At 50.0% G+C, this 16,621-nt stretch overlaps 3 protein-coding genes across 3 annotated transcripts in view; 2 read left to right on the plus strand and 1 right to left on the minus strand.

Moving 5' to 3' along the window:
* The window catches only part of LOC119270046 (dual specificity protein kinase splA-like), a 46,565-nt gene extending 37,877 nt beyond the window's left edge, over positions 1-8,688 (plus strand). The window contains exons 6-13 of the mRNA XM_037552001.1: positions 6,188-6,288; positions 6,620-6,698; positions 7,170-7,268; positions 7,329-7,397; positions 7,499-7,548; positions 7,635-7,716; positions 7,918-8,012; positions 8,092-8,688. Coding sequence (XP_037407898.1) covers positions 6,188-6,288; positions 6,620-6,698; positions 7,170-7,268; positions 7,329-7,397; positions 7,499-7,548; positions 7,635-7,716; positions 7,918-8,012; positions 8,092-8,233 — 717 coding nt within the window. The 3' untranslated portion in view covers positions 8,234-8,688. The remainder of the gene's footprint in view (positions 1-6,187; positions 6,289-6,619; positions 6,699-7,169; positions 7,269-7,328; positions 7,398-7,498; positions 7,549-7,634; positions 7,717-7,917; positions 8,013-8,091) is intronic.
* Positions 8,689-10,429: 1,741 nt separating this feature from the next.
* On the plus strand, positions 10,430-13,359 carry LOC119272800 (signal peptide peptidase-like 3). Its single transcript, XM_037554186.1, has 14 exons — positions 10,430-10,582; positions 10,655-10,810; positions 10,898-11,009; positions 11,098-11,217; positions 11,333-11,457; positions 11,572-11,769; positions 11,846-11,880; positions 11,985-12,141; positions 12,237-12,290; positions 12,376-12,468; positions 12,589-12,728; positions 12,821-12,891; positions 12,991-13,071; positions 13,168-13,359. The coding sequence occupies exons 1-14, from the start codon at positions 10,430-10,432 to the stop codon at positions 13,230-13,232; spliced, it is 1,560 nt and encodes a 519-aa protein (XP_037410083.1). The 3' UTR covers positions 13,233-13,359.
* A 144-nt stretch (positions 13,360-13,503) lies between these two features.
* On the minus strand, positions 13,504-15,997 carry LOC119270048 (subtilisin-like protease SBT1.5). Its single transcript, XM_037552005.1, has one exon. The coding sequence runs from the start codon at positions 15,995-15,997 to the stop codon at positions 13,664-13,666; it is 2,334 nt and encodes a 777-aa protein (XP_037407902.1). The 3' UTR covers positions 13,504-13,663.
* Positions 15,998-16,621: the final 624 nt, after the last annotated feature.

A 16,621-nucleotide genomic window follows, 5' to 3' on the forward strand; every position in this document is an offset into this window, starting at 1 on the left:
GCCCCTGGGGAGATATGCTTGAATAAGTTTTATGTCCCAATTTCAGTGGATTCAAATTTAACAAACCAAAATTGATCCCAAAATGGGTACAATTGAATTAGCTTGGCATAAGAACCCGTATGGAAAAAGATATGTGCCAATTGTACTTAGGGTGTGACATCCCAAAATTTCCCAATTTGGACTGTGAGTTATTAAATTAGAGTTAACTATTATTTTTTGCATTTTGCATGTGGTTGCTTGTTCATACCTAGCTTTGACCAGGAATTGATTGATTTGGTTGTATTGTGGCTTAAAATATTGTTTAATTATTTTATTACCCTAAAATTATTTTAGGGACTACTCATAAAGCCAAATCTGAGCTACAAAATATGTGTGACATTCTTTAAATGCTTTGGCTTGGAAAAGTATTTCCCTAAAACGCAAACATCATTTGAAACTCTAAATTAAATTTGGGGAATTAATTGAACCCTAAATCATTTTAGGGAATAAATAGAATATGCCAAAATTAGGATGGAAATATTGCTATTTTATATTTCGGTTGGAATACAATTTTCTTAAGCCCTGAATATTAAATGGACATATGTGGATCTCCCCAAAAGATTTACCCAAAAAGGCTTCCGCCCCACTTTATTTATAAAGCAATGATCACCAACAGCCTGATACAAACACATGCCACCACAACACACACACCCAAGGTAGGATACACAGGAGCTGAGTGCAGCAACATCACCCCTATCTACAAAGAGATGAAGCCGCATACGACGATCCATAGACTTCAAGGCGACGCCTTCAGAAAGGATACGACACCGGAGCGCCGTCACCGCTCGAGCCAAGGATCAAAGTTTTCCCTGAAGCAGCACGGAATCAAATTTAAATTCAAAATGGAAAATCAAAAGAAAGGAAAAAACAAAAGAAAACATAAAACCTATTCTAGCCCTATCCTACAGCCCAACCCAACTAGCCCTAGCCTAACTAATGCTAACGAGCACGCAACGCAACCCAACCCAGTAGCTCACCTAACTAACCGAAGCGGTACACCACATTATAATGGTAACCGTCAGATTACTTACAAAACTTGCAATTGTTTGTGACGGATCCTCGTGACAAAAAAATCACCTAAGATCATTTTCTATGACGGAAACCGTCGCTAGCTGATTTCCTCCCAGGGTGCCCCCTCAGCAACTTTAATGACGTTCCGGCCAGATTTTAGATGACACTTTTGGCCTTCACTAGAAAAATGCATTTTCTAGGATGGTTTTTAGTGTCATGGAAAATATTCAGCGAGTAAGATAAAGGATAAAAAAAGAAATGGTGTGGTGGGGTTTAAAACGTGATTTCCGAATTTTCTAGCATGGCAGAGTTTTGAACATATTAGAGTCAAATTTGTAGTGGTTATGTGTTGAGGTGCTCATATCGTGATCCATTGATTCTTTTTCGTACGTGCTTGTCATCGAGAAAGCCGTGTCGGATCGTCACACTACGCTCGGCGGTGAGGTCAGTCTCCGTCTTTCATCTCCGAACCGAGTGGCTTCAAGTAGAGCAGAAAGTTGTCCCGAACTCGTTAAACCGGGGGCTCTGAGCTGGCGCTATGTGCTTACCCGTTGGCGAGTTCACCGTCCATCCACCAGTCATCGCCAACCCCGCCGTCATCGTCTTCAGTCATCTTGTTCAAATTAAGGTCCGGCCATGTGCTCTGATGCCTGAGCTCGGCGACGAGTTCGGCCTAGCATGGATCCAAGACAAAGACGGGTAGGGCAATAACTGGACCTTTCCCCTACTCGTTCCCCAAACTCGGACTCCGAGCAGGGCGGAAAGTCGTCCAGAAACTTCTAGGACTTGTCCTTTTTGTTGCGGAACCACATCCATGGGACGAGTTAACAGTTCACATGATGTCTGTGATGCGATTATCTCAATAAATCACGGATATCCATTTCTGAGCCCCGGCTCATCTGCACCTGGTGAACAGTAAATTCAAAAAAATCCGGATTCTTTTTTTTTGCATGGAAGATGCTTTGGTGCATGAGGTCCGCTTTAAATTATAGCTCATTTGGACATCTGAGTAGCTCTTATAAAAAAACAAATTTAAACAGTAAACTTTTTCACAGACTCTAAATTTATCTTTTTTGCTGAGAGCTATTCAGATGTCCAAGTGAGCTGAAATATGGAGCGGACCTCACGTGCCGAAGCATCTTCCATGCAAAAAAAAAATCAGGTTTTTATTTTTATTTTTCTAGTATTTTGTTTGAATTTACTGTTTATGACGCGAGCAGATGAGCTCGGGAGCCAAATAGCCTCACTCGATAAATCGATCTATTTTCCATATGTAAAAGTTTTATAATGCAGCGGCCAGCAAAATGTATTATGTTGATTTGAGTGTGTTTTCGTGTAGGATTGATTGTTTCAGTGGAAGACCATACTTCCGTTGATAGAGAGGCATTCAGTAACGTGCGTGTGTTGGCACGAGTGTCTACGTTCGTAGTCTTCAGTAGTAGGTGTTGTCCGTTGTGCGTGTGGTGGTACGAGCGTCTACGTGCGAACGTCTACGTCGCAACCAGCGTTTTAAAAAGAGATGGCAGCTAATTTTAAGGAGGGCTAGAGAGAGAGGAGGAGGAGGACAAAGCGTGGCCGGGAATGGGAGGAAAACTTCGACCAGAAGAGGAGAGGAGAAGAGTTTCGGTTTGGGCTTCCCCAAGACGAAGTGGAGGCAGCCAAGCGGAACTGGAACAGCGAGGAGTGCAGCAGAGCTGCAGTGCACCTCTTCCATCTCGCCCACTGATTGTGTCCGGGTCCGGCATGGGCAAAACCGCTGGCTTGTGTTTAGATCTTTCGGTCGACTTATTCAATCACGCAGCCTCTTGCACGCCCAGGTCGCTCACGCAAATCTGCCAAAACTGTGCTTTTTGGGTGGGATTTACGAGAGAGGAAGTTTCTTCTTTATGAGAGAAGTGGCGACGACGAGCTGCGTGCGGTGCCTTCAGACTGCTGCTCACGTAGGTTGAGTAGAGTCACGACCCCATCCTCCCACGTGATACAGCCTCAGGAGCCACATCTTCTCCGTTATTTAATCGCGGCATCGCCGGTGAAAAGGGCGGGCCATTGCCATTGCCATTCTACCCAACGGTGGCATTGATCGTCGCCGGCGAGGCGATGGACGCGGACGCGCTGCTGGAGAAGATACGGGTGCTGGAGGAGGGGCAGGCCGAGCTCAAGCGGGAGATAGGCAAGCTCACGACGGGCCGCCGCGACGCCGACGCCGGGCGCCGCGCTTTCCGCGCGCTGCCGCCGCAGCCGCAGCCGCGACGCGTCGTCGCCCGCAGCGGCGGCGGGTTGGCCAGCAGGCACTGCCACTGGAAGTGGGTACTGCAGTCGCTGGCGCAGGCCGTGCACATCATTGGCCCCGACGGCAAGTTCCTGTACTGGTGAGGTCCCTTGCCTGTGTTGTTTCGGTCGTGCACACTCATTGTTCACTAGGTGCTTGACGAAATGCTGAACTAGTGCTATTCATAGTTTTTTTTTCTTTCTATTTGGCCCGAGCGCTATGCATAGATGGAAGTTCGGCTTTTGCTTACTTGGATGCAATCCTGGCTACGGTGTTTTGTTGCATTGACACGTGACTTTGGAAGTACATACAGTAAACTAATGGGATAATTGCATCTTATTGTAGTCGACCTGGGGCAAAGTGAAAACTTCTGCAAAAACTGCTGCTCAAAGTGATAGAACTCACAGTTTACCTACTCTTTCGCAAAAAAAAGTTTTACCTACTGCGAAGAGCATTTCACTTTTCTTTATTAAAATACATAGCACATCTTGATGCATGTAATTGGTATAGATCCGCATTCCTACTCGCAGTTGACTCTGCTCGATTCTATGAATGCATGTTTTACCAAATTCTTCCTTCTTGTTCTGTAATCTAGGAACCGGTATGCTGAGCATTTGTTTGGCTATTCTGCATCAGAAGCAGTTGGTCGGGGTGCCGTTGAATTAATTGTTCATCCTACTGACTACGATGCAGCAAAAATCGTCATCCAGACTATATTTACAGGGAAGTGCTGGAGAGGCAAGTTTCCTGTTAAGAACAAGTCAGGAGACAGGTTTTTTATCCTTGGCCAGAACACCCTTTTATACGGTGACGATGGTAGCTTGGTGGGCCTTATTGGTATCTCGCATGATTTACGGACATTAGAGGAGATATGTAGTCCCTCAGGCTCAGCGGAATCCTATCCAAGTACAGCAAAGCCCCAGTTCCATGCTAACAACCAGCCTAAAAGTGGTTCACTAAACAAAGGTTCTCTTCACTCCCAGCAACCTCTTCAATCTTCTACTACCTCCAAGATAGTAAATTTGGTAAGTTCAGTTGCTGAACAACAGAAGAAACGACCACGCTGTTCAATTTCAATGGAACTTTTTCTGGTACTTATTCTTCATTTATTTCTTAGTGTATTCTTTTCTTGATGTTGGAATAACAACACAGGTTACCAGTGTTACAAGTAGAGTTCGTTCTCGGATACGGACAGACCAGAATAGCGATAAACAGTATGGTAGTGGCTCTGAGGGCCAGTATTCTGAACTTGATCTCCAGGACGAGCTGGTATCAAGTAAACAAAATAACCCTAGTGGGGATGTAATGCATCGTGCCTTTGTGGCCGAAGAGAAATCCCCTGGCAAGTCTTGCAAAACAATTAGTGATGATTCAGGAGAAGGAAAAGTAGGGTTTCACAAGATTTTAAATTCAAAGGCTGAGGCATTGTTGGCCAAGATGGGCATATCATGGCCTTGGAAAGGCCATGAAATTGATGGGGGTTCTGGGAATAATAACGTGAACTCAACACAGTTGCATGATAAGCCAGAGAATGACCAGACTCATCAGAGAGTTCCAGTTCTAGAGCCTATCATAATTCCAGGCTGCCAAGACAGCGAATACACTTGGGCTAGCAAATATGAGGTCTCAGGTTCCTGGTGGGATTTCAACAAGGACAGAGCGAGTAGCATGTGCAGCACTGGCAGTACTAATAGCAGCGGTATTGACAGAGTAGATTATGAAGCAGACTACTTCGATGATGAGATTTTCTGGGAAGACCTAGTAATTGGAGAACAAGTAGGTCAAGGTAGTTACTTTTCCCTTTGCAATTACTCCATCTATAGGGACTCAGATCTCTTGGTTAGCATGTACTTCAAAAACATTAGTAGTAGGCATAGCCGTAGCTTGTAATCGTAACTATTTAAGCGGTTTGTTCTTTGTCAGTAATTCACACTATGCATGCATCTTAATAGCTCATAGGCATACTCCAAATTGGTTCTTTGTCAGTTAAATTCCTCGCTCTTCATGCTTCTTAATAAAAACTTATGTATTCTCCTCTTACCGTTGGCATAGTTCAAATATGTTTCTTTTAATCTTCAATAGTCATACAGTTCAGTTAATTTCATGATTTTACAGTAGTCCTAGTGGCGCGAGTGTCTATTGCAAGATTCTAAGTTGCAAGTGATATGCATGTACTTCTTTACTCCTGAAAATCCATATAGATAATCTCACAGAATTATCAGTGATATCCCTATTCTTAGACTGCTGTATGCAATCTGGTACTCATCTGTGCTATTTTCATGTTCGATGCATATAGGTTGTTGCGGAACAGTGTATCATGCTTTGTGGCATGGCTCGGTAAGCCGATATATCATTTCTATTCCATGAATATTAATGGAGTTCACATCTTAACAACAGATTCTCAGTATCTATCCATATTCCTGTAGGACGTGGCAGCTAAAGTATTCTCCAAGCAGGAATATTCAGAAGAATTGTTAACTACCTTCAGACAAGAGGTGGACATCTATATGTACATACAATTTCTGTTGACCTTAAATTGCTCATGAATTAGGGTACAATAGCAATGAAACTACATTATATCTACTGTATTATTGAGACATATACTCCATCACAGAAACTAAGTGCAAGATTACGACTGGTCTCCGACACTCCGTGATGTTCACAGAACCTACTGTTACAATTTTCGCTATTCTATGTTAATGTATCTATGTGGATAAATATGAAGAAAAAATATGGTGTTGACAAACCTTCACTTCTGTTGGTCTTTTTGTGGGTCAATTAGCACCACATTGATAACTTTTCAAAATCATGTGATCCCTTTTCCATAGTTTGTGGCCATGACTATATTTGTATCCTTCAAATGTGTAGGTATCATTGATGAAGAAACTACGACATCCCAATATAATACTTTTCATGGGTGCAGTCGTGTCGCAGCAACCACTCTGTATTGTTACTGAATTTCTCCCACGGTATGCTGTATATCTTTCTGCATGTGTTTCTTATTGGTACACATAGTTCTGTAAGCAACCACCCGTGTTTTATACTCCCCACTTGTTGAAAAAGTTGGTAGTGCTAATACCCCGGTTCTATTCGTTTTATACTAAAGCCACTTCTGACATACTCCCATGCATTGATTTTGTACTAGGCGGAGTTGGTTTTATTTTCCATGGGGTTTAAACCATTCATGATATTGAAAATATAATATTTGGCATTCTTCTGTAATTGTGTAGACTCTAGAATCTCACAAGAGGTCATTTTGTTTTACTTGCTCTGTATAACTCTTCTGAGCCCCATACGCAGCGGGAGTTTGTTTCAGTTGCTCCAAAATAACATTGGCAAGCTGGATCCAAGACGGAGAGTTAACATGGCTATAGACATTGTGAGTGCATTTCTCTTAACAGCTGGTTAAGGAATCAAGAAATATCCAGCCAAATGTACATGGAACTTTTGAGAAATGAACATGTTGTAGCACAAGAACTAGATAAACATTCTTCACTTGAAGATCTCAAGAGATGTGTTGAATAGATACGGAAATATTTTTTACAACTGCCTAAAAGCAAAGTTGAACTGCATTTAAGCTAAGCCATAACTGAAGAATGAAACAGAAAATTGGTGATATATTTTACCTGCTACCAAACATGGTATCTTGTTCTATATCACACATTATGTTACTATGATCATAACTGAAGATTATATCACCAAAAGTCAATAGTGATTCATGTGATTATGATGTGCAATATTGTAACCTTAATCCTCTTAACCCATCGAGATAGAAGCTACTTGGTATTTTCTTTGTCGATCACACATTTTTCCATGTGGATTCTTAGAAGAAGAATTAATATTGTTGCAGGCAAGGGGCATGAACTATCTTCACACTTCCATCCCCACTATTGTGCACCGTGATTTGAAATCGCCAAACCTGCTGGTTGATAAGAATTGGAATGTAAAGGTAAGTATGAAGCTTTGTCCTCCATGCTTTATATTGTCTCATCTCACTTGATTCTATTAGGTTGCGGACTTTGGTCTTTCACGTCTGAAACTCGAAACATTTCTGACAACAAAAACTGGAAAGGGAACAGTAAGTACAAGCAAACTTAACCTTTTGACATGGATTCTCCAGACTGACAAGTTTATCATAAACTTTAACCTAGTACCTGATAACCTGGTTTCCACATCCAGCCGCAGTGGATGGCTCCGGAGGTGCTGCGGAGTGAACCTTCAAATGAAAAGTAAGCTCAGCATGGAGATTCTTGAACAATATATATCCTTGTTACTTAAGGATGATTACTCATTTCTTCCTTTTTATGGAGTATAGGTCTGATGTATTCAGCTACGGAGTGGTCCTATGGGAGCTTGTTACTCAGAAGATTCCCTGGGATACTCGCAATACAATGCAAGTACGTTTTTACTATGCATATTGGTTTTTCACTTTTTGTGGTGTCTTAGAGCCAACAAAAATCTTGGAAGATGCTTGCTTACTGGTGAATGGTAAATGTTTGCCAAGAAGCGAAATCGCGGTCGTTGCAGGAAAACTTAGTTTATTTTCTGCTTCTTATTTTCAACGTAACAGCACAAGCTTTGCGGCCTGTATGTTGCAGGTTGTCGGAGCCGTGGGTTTCATGGATGACAGACTTGAAATTCCAACGGACACGGATCCTCAGTGGGCATCGATGATCCAGAGTTGTTGGGACAGGTACATACTACCATTCTGCACGCTGGTACCGAACAACCATTCCCCGATCCCATTGCATGATTATCCTTTCTGTGAGCAGTGACCCGCAACGCCACCCTTCGTTCCAAGAACTCCTTGAGAGGCTCCAGGATCTGCAAAAGCAGTGCACGGTTCAAGCGCAGACGGAGCGGAAAAGGGAGCGGAGAAGTGCTGGAAAGATGAGCGCCAAAGATGAGAGCTAGCTTTGTGTTCTGATGGAGATGGATTATGCAGCCCCCATCTTGGGGGGTGGCTTATACACACGAGTCTGGAAGGGTTTGGCTCAAATTGCCACCTTGAGGCTTGAAGCTTTGGAGTGCAGTTCAGGGAGGACGCTGGCGACGTGACATGAGACTGGCAGTCGCTTCAAGGCTAGTCTGGATTTGCAGAACCTGGGATAGGTGTTAAGATATGATTGGTCCAAAGCTCAATCATTGTACATGTGGAGTGTGTGCTAGCCATGGTATTGGCATTGTATTTGTTAGGAATAAATTAATTAGAATAGTTAAGGGATAGTTCCTGCTTAATAGCAACCGACTTAAGTCTAACAACCGTCATTGGTTGCCATCCTTTGTAAGGGTCGCGTCCGTCAGACTCGCCCCCTCAGATTGTATATATAGCCTTTCGTCGTCAATAAAGATAACGATTCACTTGTCAATCACTTGTACTTCAACACGTTATCGGCACTTTTCTCTGCCGAGAGCGGTTAGGCCACGAGAGGAGTGGAATCGGCCTCATGCCAACAAAGAAGAACACAAAGAATAGAAGCAGAGGAAGAACCGGAGACGAGAGTGTCTTTGGCGGTGAGAGCGCCCTAGCCCGTCGTGGTCTGGCCGCCTCTGTGCTCGTCGCGACCCTGGCCTCCAACGGGACACACAACGATCACGGCCTCGGCCTCCTCTCCAAGACAATATAATGGATGGATACTTATTTATCCTCCAGTATTTCCCTTAATAGAAACATGCTGCCGTGAGCACATCAGGAATGATCACCGATTAATTTTTTAAGATATCAAGTCTATCGCAGCTTATAATTCTGTTACTTGTAAAATCAACTTCAAGTTGAGATTTTGTGATCATTTTTTTTGTAGATCTGGTTGAAAATCCCTTAGTACTTTACATCCTCTTATGACGGACTACCATTTCCATGGAACAAAAACATAGAATTGCTCAAAATCATTAGATTCACCCTACAAGTACTATACCATTATTTGAAATTCCTGCTAGTATTGAGAATATTAAGCAAGTCGGTGGTCACAAAATAGAACCATGAAAAATTTAAAGTAAAGTGGATGTGAAATGACAACCAAAGACAGGATTACCTATTAATAGGGAATAGATCATTTTCACAAAAATGATCACAAAGGAACTCTCAAGTTTGTCAAATGGGTGGACATACAAACATTGTGCCTATGATGACCAAACCTACAAACATATAGTCGAACCACATCACAGTTTATTGAAAATGGCTAATAAGTTCAATGGGATAAATTTGAAAAATTACAAAATACAACCACACAAATATTTTGATAAGGGATTGCTCTCAGAATCTTCATCAGAAGAGAACAAGAATCTAGTGTAGTAAAAGGATTATGAACTCATTTGCATTGAGGATACATTTGCAAAAAAAAAAAATCTCACGTAATCTCCTAATTATCTCAAAATATCATTGGCCTATACTTGTACTACTAGATGTAGTATGATGTTCAATATCATATTTCCCGAACATGATATTCAATAATTTTGAATGTATGGATCAACCCAACCGCCCATCAGCTCTGCTCTGCCTGAGCCGCCACCTCCATCATGCCGTTGCATCCCTGGCCATTCCTCTAAACCTTCCTACCCCAAATATTCGGGTGACTGCAGCCCCGCACCCTCCACCCGAACCAGTTAAACATAACACCGCTTCTCCATTGATGACATTGTGCCTGACACGGTCATGAATTGGATCGGCCTCGCCGGTGGAACACCGTCGCCGGCTGCATCACCCCCAACTCGGGCGGCACACGTGTGAGGAATCGACCGATGCAAAAAAGATGTTTAGGAAATCCGAAAATGTTGACACTAGAGCAAAGTAAGCAACACGCCAATATATACAAAATTAACGCGGGAACATCGGGCTCGGACCAACGGCAGCCACCCCCGGCCGGTACCAGAGCAAGTAGCTTGGCAATTGGCATGCATGCGTGCCCCCTGGAAATAGCACACGGCGAGCGCAAGGCACGGCGCATGCAATAATACTACACCTACGTATGTCTAGCATTGCTCCGGCGCATGCATGCCCGCCCACCCGCGCACACAGACGACGCGCCCGCGCAGGCTCGCTATCGCCAGGGTCGAACGACGTACGTGCGTGCGACGGCGTCTCCGGTCCTACGCGCGCCGGTCAACCCAGCCATGGCTGTCGCCTCCCCTCGCCGCGGCGGCGCCGTCGCTCTCCTCCTCCTCCTCCCCGTCCTCCTCCTGGCGCCGGGCGCGGCTGGCTTCAACACCGAGTTCGAGGAGGACAAATCGCCCAAGCTCCCCCGCTGCAACAACCCCTTCCAGAAGGTGCCCGCCGATCGATCGGTTGTACTATCAATCATCCATCCCGGCGAGTTCACTAATCACATTTACGCGCAGGTGAAAGTGGTGTACTGGGTGGACAGCGAGCAGATGAGCGCCCTGATCGGGATGACGGCGAGGTTCGGCGGGATGGTGCCGGACACGGCGTCCGCCGCCGAGAGGCTCCCCGCCGTGATTCCCAGCTCCAAGACCGGCTGCCAGAAGTCCCCGCAGGCAATTAAACCACTCTCCCCGCCAGCGCGCGCGCGCACAGCACACACGCACGCACATCTGTTCTGAGCTGCATTTCCTTCGCTGCAGCTGGCTGGCAACATCGCCGTGACGGAGCGCGGCGAGTGCACGTACCTCGAGAAGGCGAACGCGGCCGCGTCCAGCGGCGCCAAGGCGCTGATCATGGCCAACGACATCGATGGTCAGCCATCTGCTTCGATCATTATCCATTACATTATCAGTGCGTGCGAGCGGAGCTGACGAGCAGAGCTCTTTGGGCTGGCTGGCAGATGTGGGGAAGATGGTGTGCAGCAAGAACGACACGGCGCTCGACTTCAAGATCCCGGTCGTGATCGTGTCGCGGTCCAATGGGCTCAAGATCTTCGAGGCCATGGACGGCGCGAAGAAGGGTGAGCACACCTGAATCGTAAATCAGTTTGTCGCCATATATACTACTACTCGTATACTAGTACATGTGATTTGCGGCGACCGATTATGTGCGGGCTCAGCTTGGTTGATTTGCAGTGGAGATGCAGCTCTACTCGCCCAACAAGGCGGCCTTCGACGGCGCCATCCCTTTCCTCTGGCTAATGGCCGTCAGCACCACCGCCTGCGCCGCCGTCTGGACCGCCGTCGTCGTCGGCGAGGAGGTAAGAAATTAAAACAAAAAGATCGTTTCGTTTCAACAGATTTCATGCATGGCGGCAGTATCATCATTCATATGGATGAAACGGCTGGACCGACCGACCGCGTGTGTGCAGGAGAAGAAGGCTCCTTCGGGGGACGGCGAAGGAGACCAGGAGGCTCCCAACACCGAGGAGCCTGAGATCGTGGAGCTGCAGGCCGAGACGGCGTTCGTGTTCGTCATCGTGTCCTCCTGCGTCCTGCTCTTCCTCTTCTTCTTCAACTCCATCTGGTCCGCGTGGTTGATGGTCGGCCTCTTCTGCCTCGGCGGTCTCCAGGTAATCACATGGTCGATCCATTGTGGCTTGTTTCATCTCTTTTCTGACGGCCTGCCCCTGTGCATTTCACATTCAGGGCTTGCACTTCCTTGCGTCGACACTCATTGTCAGGTATAGATCTCAAATTCATCTGAATTCTTGGATCATTATCTTCCATCTTCTATATTTTTTCTGAGGGACATCGTCTGGCGTCTTAATTTGATGTGGGTGGGCAGAGCATGCAAGAAGTGCGGCGACACGAAAATAAAGCTCCCGGCGGTCGGGAACGTGACGGCGGTGACGCTCGTCGTGCTGCCGATAGCGCTGTTCATCGTCATCATGTGGGCGACGCACCAGAGCTCGCCGTTCGCCTGGGTTGGTCAGAACCTCATGGTACGTCGTCAAAGAAAATTTGTCAAATTCCAGCGTTTGCTTTCATTTGATTTCCATGTGTTTTACTTGATGCTTGATTCTTTTTTTTTTCCTAGGGCATCGGCATGATGATCCTCGTATTGCAGATAGTGCAAATGCCGAACATAAAAGTAAGAAGACCACCATCGCCATCGCCATGGACATTCATTGTAGCTACTCTGGCTAAGCAATTGGAGTGATCTTGCACATTTTTAGGTTGCGTCGGCGCTTCTGATCAGCGCGTTTCTCTACGACATATTCTGGGTGTTCATCTCGCCCTTGATATTCAAGAAGAGCGTCATGATCACGGTAGGTTTTCTCTCACAGTAGCAAACTGGACAAAACCCCTGCATAACCCCTGCAGTGATCCGATTCCGACCACAACGCGATCAGTAAGTGCTTACGACGCGTGTGCGACATGTGATGTAGGTTGCCAAGGGCACGGACGACGGGCCGAGCCTGCCGATGGTCCTGAAGATGCCCAAGGAGTTCGACGTGTGGAACGGCTACGACATGATCGGCTTCGGGGACATCCTCTTCCCTGGGCTCCTCGTCGCCTTCAGCTTCAGGTAAGAAGCACGGGGCCTGAATCCCCACCTTCCTTCCTCTGTTGGACACAACACAACATAATTACCGGCTGCTGCTGGGCTGCATGATGCAGATATGACAGAGCACACGGCAAGGGTGTGGCCAACGGTTATTTCCCCTACGTCATGATCGGCTACGCGTTTGGTATGCCCAATTTCCTGAACCTCGTGACAACAACCTAGTGCCATCAACATTAGGAAGCTGTTGCTAACTGATATAACTACCCCAAAATTGACGATGTAGGCCTGTCATTCACGTATGTTGGCCTGTACCTGATGAAGAGCGGCCAGCCGGCCCTGCTCTACCTCGTCCCCTGTACGCTAGGTACCATTGCCAACCAGCCCAGTCCGGCCATGGCGCCAACATGCAGAATCTCGAGCTCATATGGGTTGATCTTGTGGTCTGAAATTGGTCTTGCAGGAACCATCGTTGGGCTGGGCGCGCAGCGAGGGGAGCTCAGCCAGCTCTGGAACGCCAAGGCATAGGAGGGCGTCACCGTGGATGGAACACTCCGTAGTACGTAGTTGACACCCAGCCTTGGCTCCGGGCGTACGGTGGCCTCGAGAGCTACAGATCCTCTCAAGTTAATCCGGCAAAAGAAAGATGAAACATCTGTACTGTAATTTCGTAGCGATTGTTAGTGTGTCCATATGTTAATTGTAGGGTGCAGGTTAATTACCCATGTATTTATACGATGTTATAGTATACTATACTATACTAGTAGCTGTTAGTAATACTGTTGTATAAGACGAGATGGCACGCAACTCTGTCCAATCTTCCCTAAGAACAAGCTCTTGATCCAAATCATAGCCACTAGTAGTAGTAAGTAGATTACGTAGTCTCTACATGCCGGAGATCGTGTCAACTTGGCTCCATCCATCCATCAAGCTTCTCATGGCGAGCTTGCATTGCATGCCTACTGCACTGGCGCTTGCAGTGTCACCACGATCGGGCTCACCACGGCGTGCCTGCCGTCGCCCCACGTCAGCGCCCCGCTCCTCACCAGGGAGCTGCCGGGCTCCATCCTCGCCCGCGCCGCGGCCTCCACGTGCACCGTGAAGCTCAGCTTCTGCCCGTCGCGCCGGAACGCCAGCCGGTCGGGCCGCACCGTGACATTGCACCCCTCCGGCGACCTCACGGTCGCGCGGTAGGCCGACCTGCCGCCGCCCACGTTGGTCACCGTCCGGATGAAGTGGGTCCTCATCTTCGCCCTCGCGCCGTCCGCCACGAACGTGACGGAGAGGGACGGGTAGTTGAGGTTGCCGGCGTGCCCGGCGCGGCGCGCGCCCCGGCAGTCGGCCTGCCGCCGCGTGATCGCCCGGATGTTCTGCCCCGTGTAGTTGAGGTTGCAGAGGAAGCTGACGTAGTCCGCCGGCGCGATGTCGTAGACGAGGCCCGGGTCCATGGCGCGCATCGGGTCCACGTGCCCCGCGCCGAAGTCGAACACGTCCGCCACCTTGCCGGTGGACTCGTCGAGCATCGTGCCGTTACTGTTGTCCCTGGTGTAGGCCGTGGTCATGAGCGCCGACTTGATGGCCGCGGGGCTCCACGTCGGGTGCGCCGCCTTCAGCAGCGCCGCCAGGCCGGAGACGTGCGGGCAGGCCATGGACGTGCCGGAGAGGATGTTGAACTCCGTGCGCCGGCCGTCCGAGGGGATGCCTGCCGGGCCGACGCCGCTGGGCCACGCGGCGAGGATGTTCAGGCCGGGGGCTATCAGGTCCGGCTTGAGTGTCTCTGGAGATTGGGGGTTCGGGCCGCGCGCCGAGAACGCCGCCACCACCGGCGCTGGGTGCACGCCGAGGTGGGTGCCTTCGAACAGGATGGTGCCCGTGGCCGGCTTCTGCGGGGTGGACGACGCGATGTACTTACGGAGCTTCTCACCCGCGGCTGCACCGACGGCGGTGGCTGGCAGGACGTGGCAGTCGGCCACCAGGCCCTCCCCGTCGAACGCCCCGTTGGCGAGCACCATCCCGGCGGCGCCCGCGCGGTGAACCACGTCGCCCTTGGCGGCGCGCGAGTTCACGCCGCGGTCGCACACCACGATCTTCCCGCGCACGGCCGCCTGGTCCAGCGACCCGTCGAGGCACGTCGACGCAGAGTAACTGGTTGCCCCCGCGTACACCAGCTCGTACATTTTGCCGGACTGGAGCACCGGCCCGCCGTACACGCTCACCCCGTCGAGCACTTGGCCGTTGCCGAGGCGCACGTTGGCCGGGAAGGCGCGGTCCATGGACCCGGCGCCTACGGTGGTCATCCAGGGCGCCACATTGGTCACCGAGAGCCCACCTGGGCCGCCATTGCCGGCCGAAGCAGACACAACGATGCCAGCCTCTGTCGCGCCGAACGCCCCAATCGCGATGGCGTCGAGATAGTACGGCACCACGGCACCGCCGACACTGAGAGAAACAACGTCGACGCCGTCAGCGACGGCGGCGTCGAAGGCCGCGAGGATGTCGGAGTCGAAGCAGCCGCCCGCCCAGCACACCTTGTACGCGGCGAGGCGCGCCTTGGGCGCCATCCCGGAGGCGACGCCGCGGGCGTAGCCGAGGGTGGACGCCGGGAACACGTAGCGGCCCGCGGCGATGGAGGCCGTGTGGGTGCCGTGGCCGTCGTTGTCGAGCGGCGACCTGACCTCGGCGGTCTCGTTCATCCGGCCGGAGGTGGCCTCGTAGCCCGCGGAGAAGAAGCGCGCCCCGACGAGCTTGCGGTTGCAGGAGCCGGGCGGGAAGCCGGGCCCGGACGCGCACGCCCCGCGCCACCTGGGCGGGACCGGGCCGAGGCCGCGGTCGCGGAAGCTGCGGTGCGCGGGCGAGATGCCGGTGTCGATGACGGCGATGACGAGGTCGGAGCCGAAGTCGGAGTCGGCGAGGATGGCCGAGGGCGGGGAGGAGAGCATCCCGAGGAACCGCGGCGAGCGCGTGGTGTCCAGGCGGCGGACGCGCTCCGGCAGCACGGCCGCCACCCCGCGGGCGCCGGCCAGCGCCGCCGCGGCCGACGGCGACATCCGCGCGGAGAACCCGTGGAGCGCCGACGAGTAGGTGTGGATCAGCGGGCCGCCCTCGGGCCACCCCCCGCCGCCCCCGGACGCCGCCAGCACCACCGACTCGTACCAATGCGCGTGGGTCGGGAAAGCCGACGGCTTCGCGTCGGCGTCCACCCGCACGATGTACGTCCTCTCGCCTCCCGCGTCCCCGCCGGAGGCGCCCACCGCGGCGACGAGGAGGAGCGGGAGCAGCAGATGGCGCGGCATTGCGCAATGGCGGATCGGGGGCGAGATTGGGGAGCAGGGAGTGGAGTGGAGTGGAGCGGCGGAGGGGAAAGCCGCGCAGCGCCTGCCTTTGCTCGGATAAAGGTCAAGGAGACAGCGTGGTGGTGGTGGTGGTGCCGTGGCGTACGATGGAGCAGAGCAGAGAGGCGGTGTGGCTCTGGCTCGCCGGGCTGGACCGGACCGGACCGGACTGAAGTCAGTCATCTTGCAGAGGGGTGCGGTGGGTTTGGATGGATTTGGCGGGCCGACCCCGCCGTGTGGGTGGGTCAGCACTCGTTTGGACTCTTGATCGGCTGTTGGTTAGCCCCGTTGTTTGTATGTACGTGCCCCCACTCGAAGAAAAAGCTTGTTTGTACGTCCAGACGTGTGTTGTTTTTGCCTGTCACGGGTTGAAACATGCAAGTTTGTACTCCAAGAGTAGGCACGCTTTGGTAACTGCTGCACTGGTAGTAGTACCTTGACAGAGTAATTATCTCCTTTTTTACAAACCTAACCATGAAAAGTGTTGCAGTTGAAATCGCCAAAGACATGCATATTTTTTTTTATGTCACAAAAATAACGGCACCACCATGTCAACCTCAAACCCAACACTTCCCCATACAAATA

The sequence above is a fragment of the Triticum dicoccoides genome, chromosome 3A (genome assembly GCF_002162155.2).
Source record: "Triticum dicoccoides isolate Atlit2015 ecotype Zavitan chromosome 3A, WEW_v2.0, whole genome shotgun sequence".
In the NCBI taxonomy this organism is placed as follows: domain Eukaryota; kingdom Viridiplantae; phylum Streptophyta; class Magnoliopsida; order Poales; family Poaceae; genus Triticum; species Triticum dicoccoides.

Bases quoted from the DNA above. Each gene is read 5' to 3' on its own strand.
- LOC119270048 (XM_037552005.1), bottom strand. From the start codon at position 15,997: ATGCCGCGCCATCTGCTGCTCCCGCTCCTCCTCGTCGCCGCGGTGGGC.
- LOC119272800 (XM_037554186.1), top strand. From the start codon at position 10,430: ATGGCTGTCGCCTCCCCTCGCCGCGGCGGCGCCGTCGCTCTCCTCCTC. The intron at 10,583-10,654 runs GTGCCCGCCGAT...ATTTACGCGCAG, and splicing joins GCAACAACCCCTTCCAGAAG to GTGAAAGTGGTGTACTGGGT. The intron at 10,811-10,897 runs GCAATTAAACCA...CCTTCGCTGCAG, and splicing joins GCTGCCAGAAGTCCCCGCAG to CTGGCTGGCAACATCGCCGT.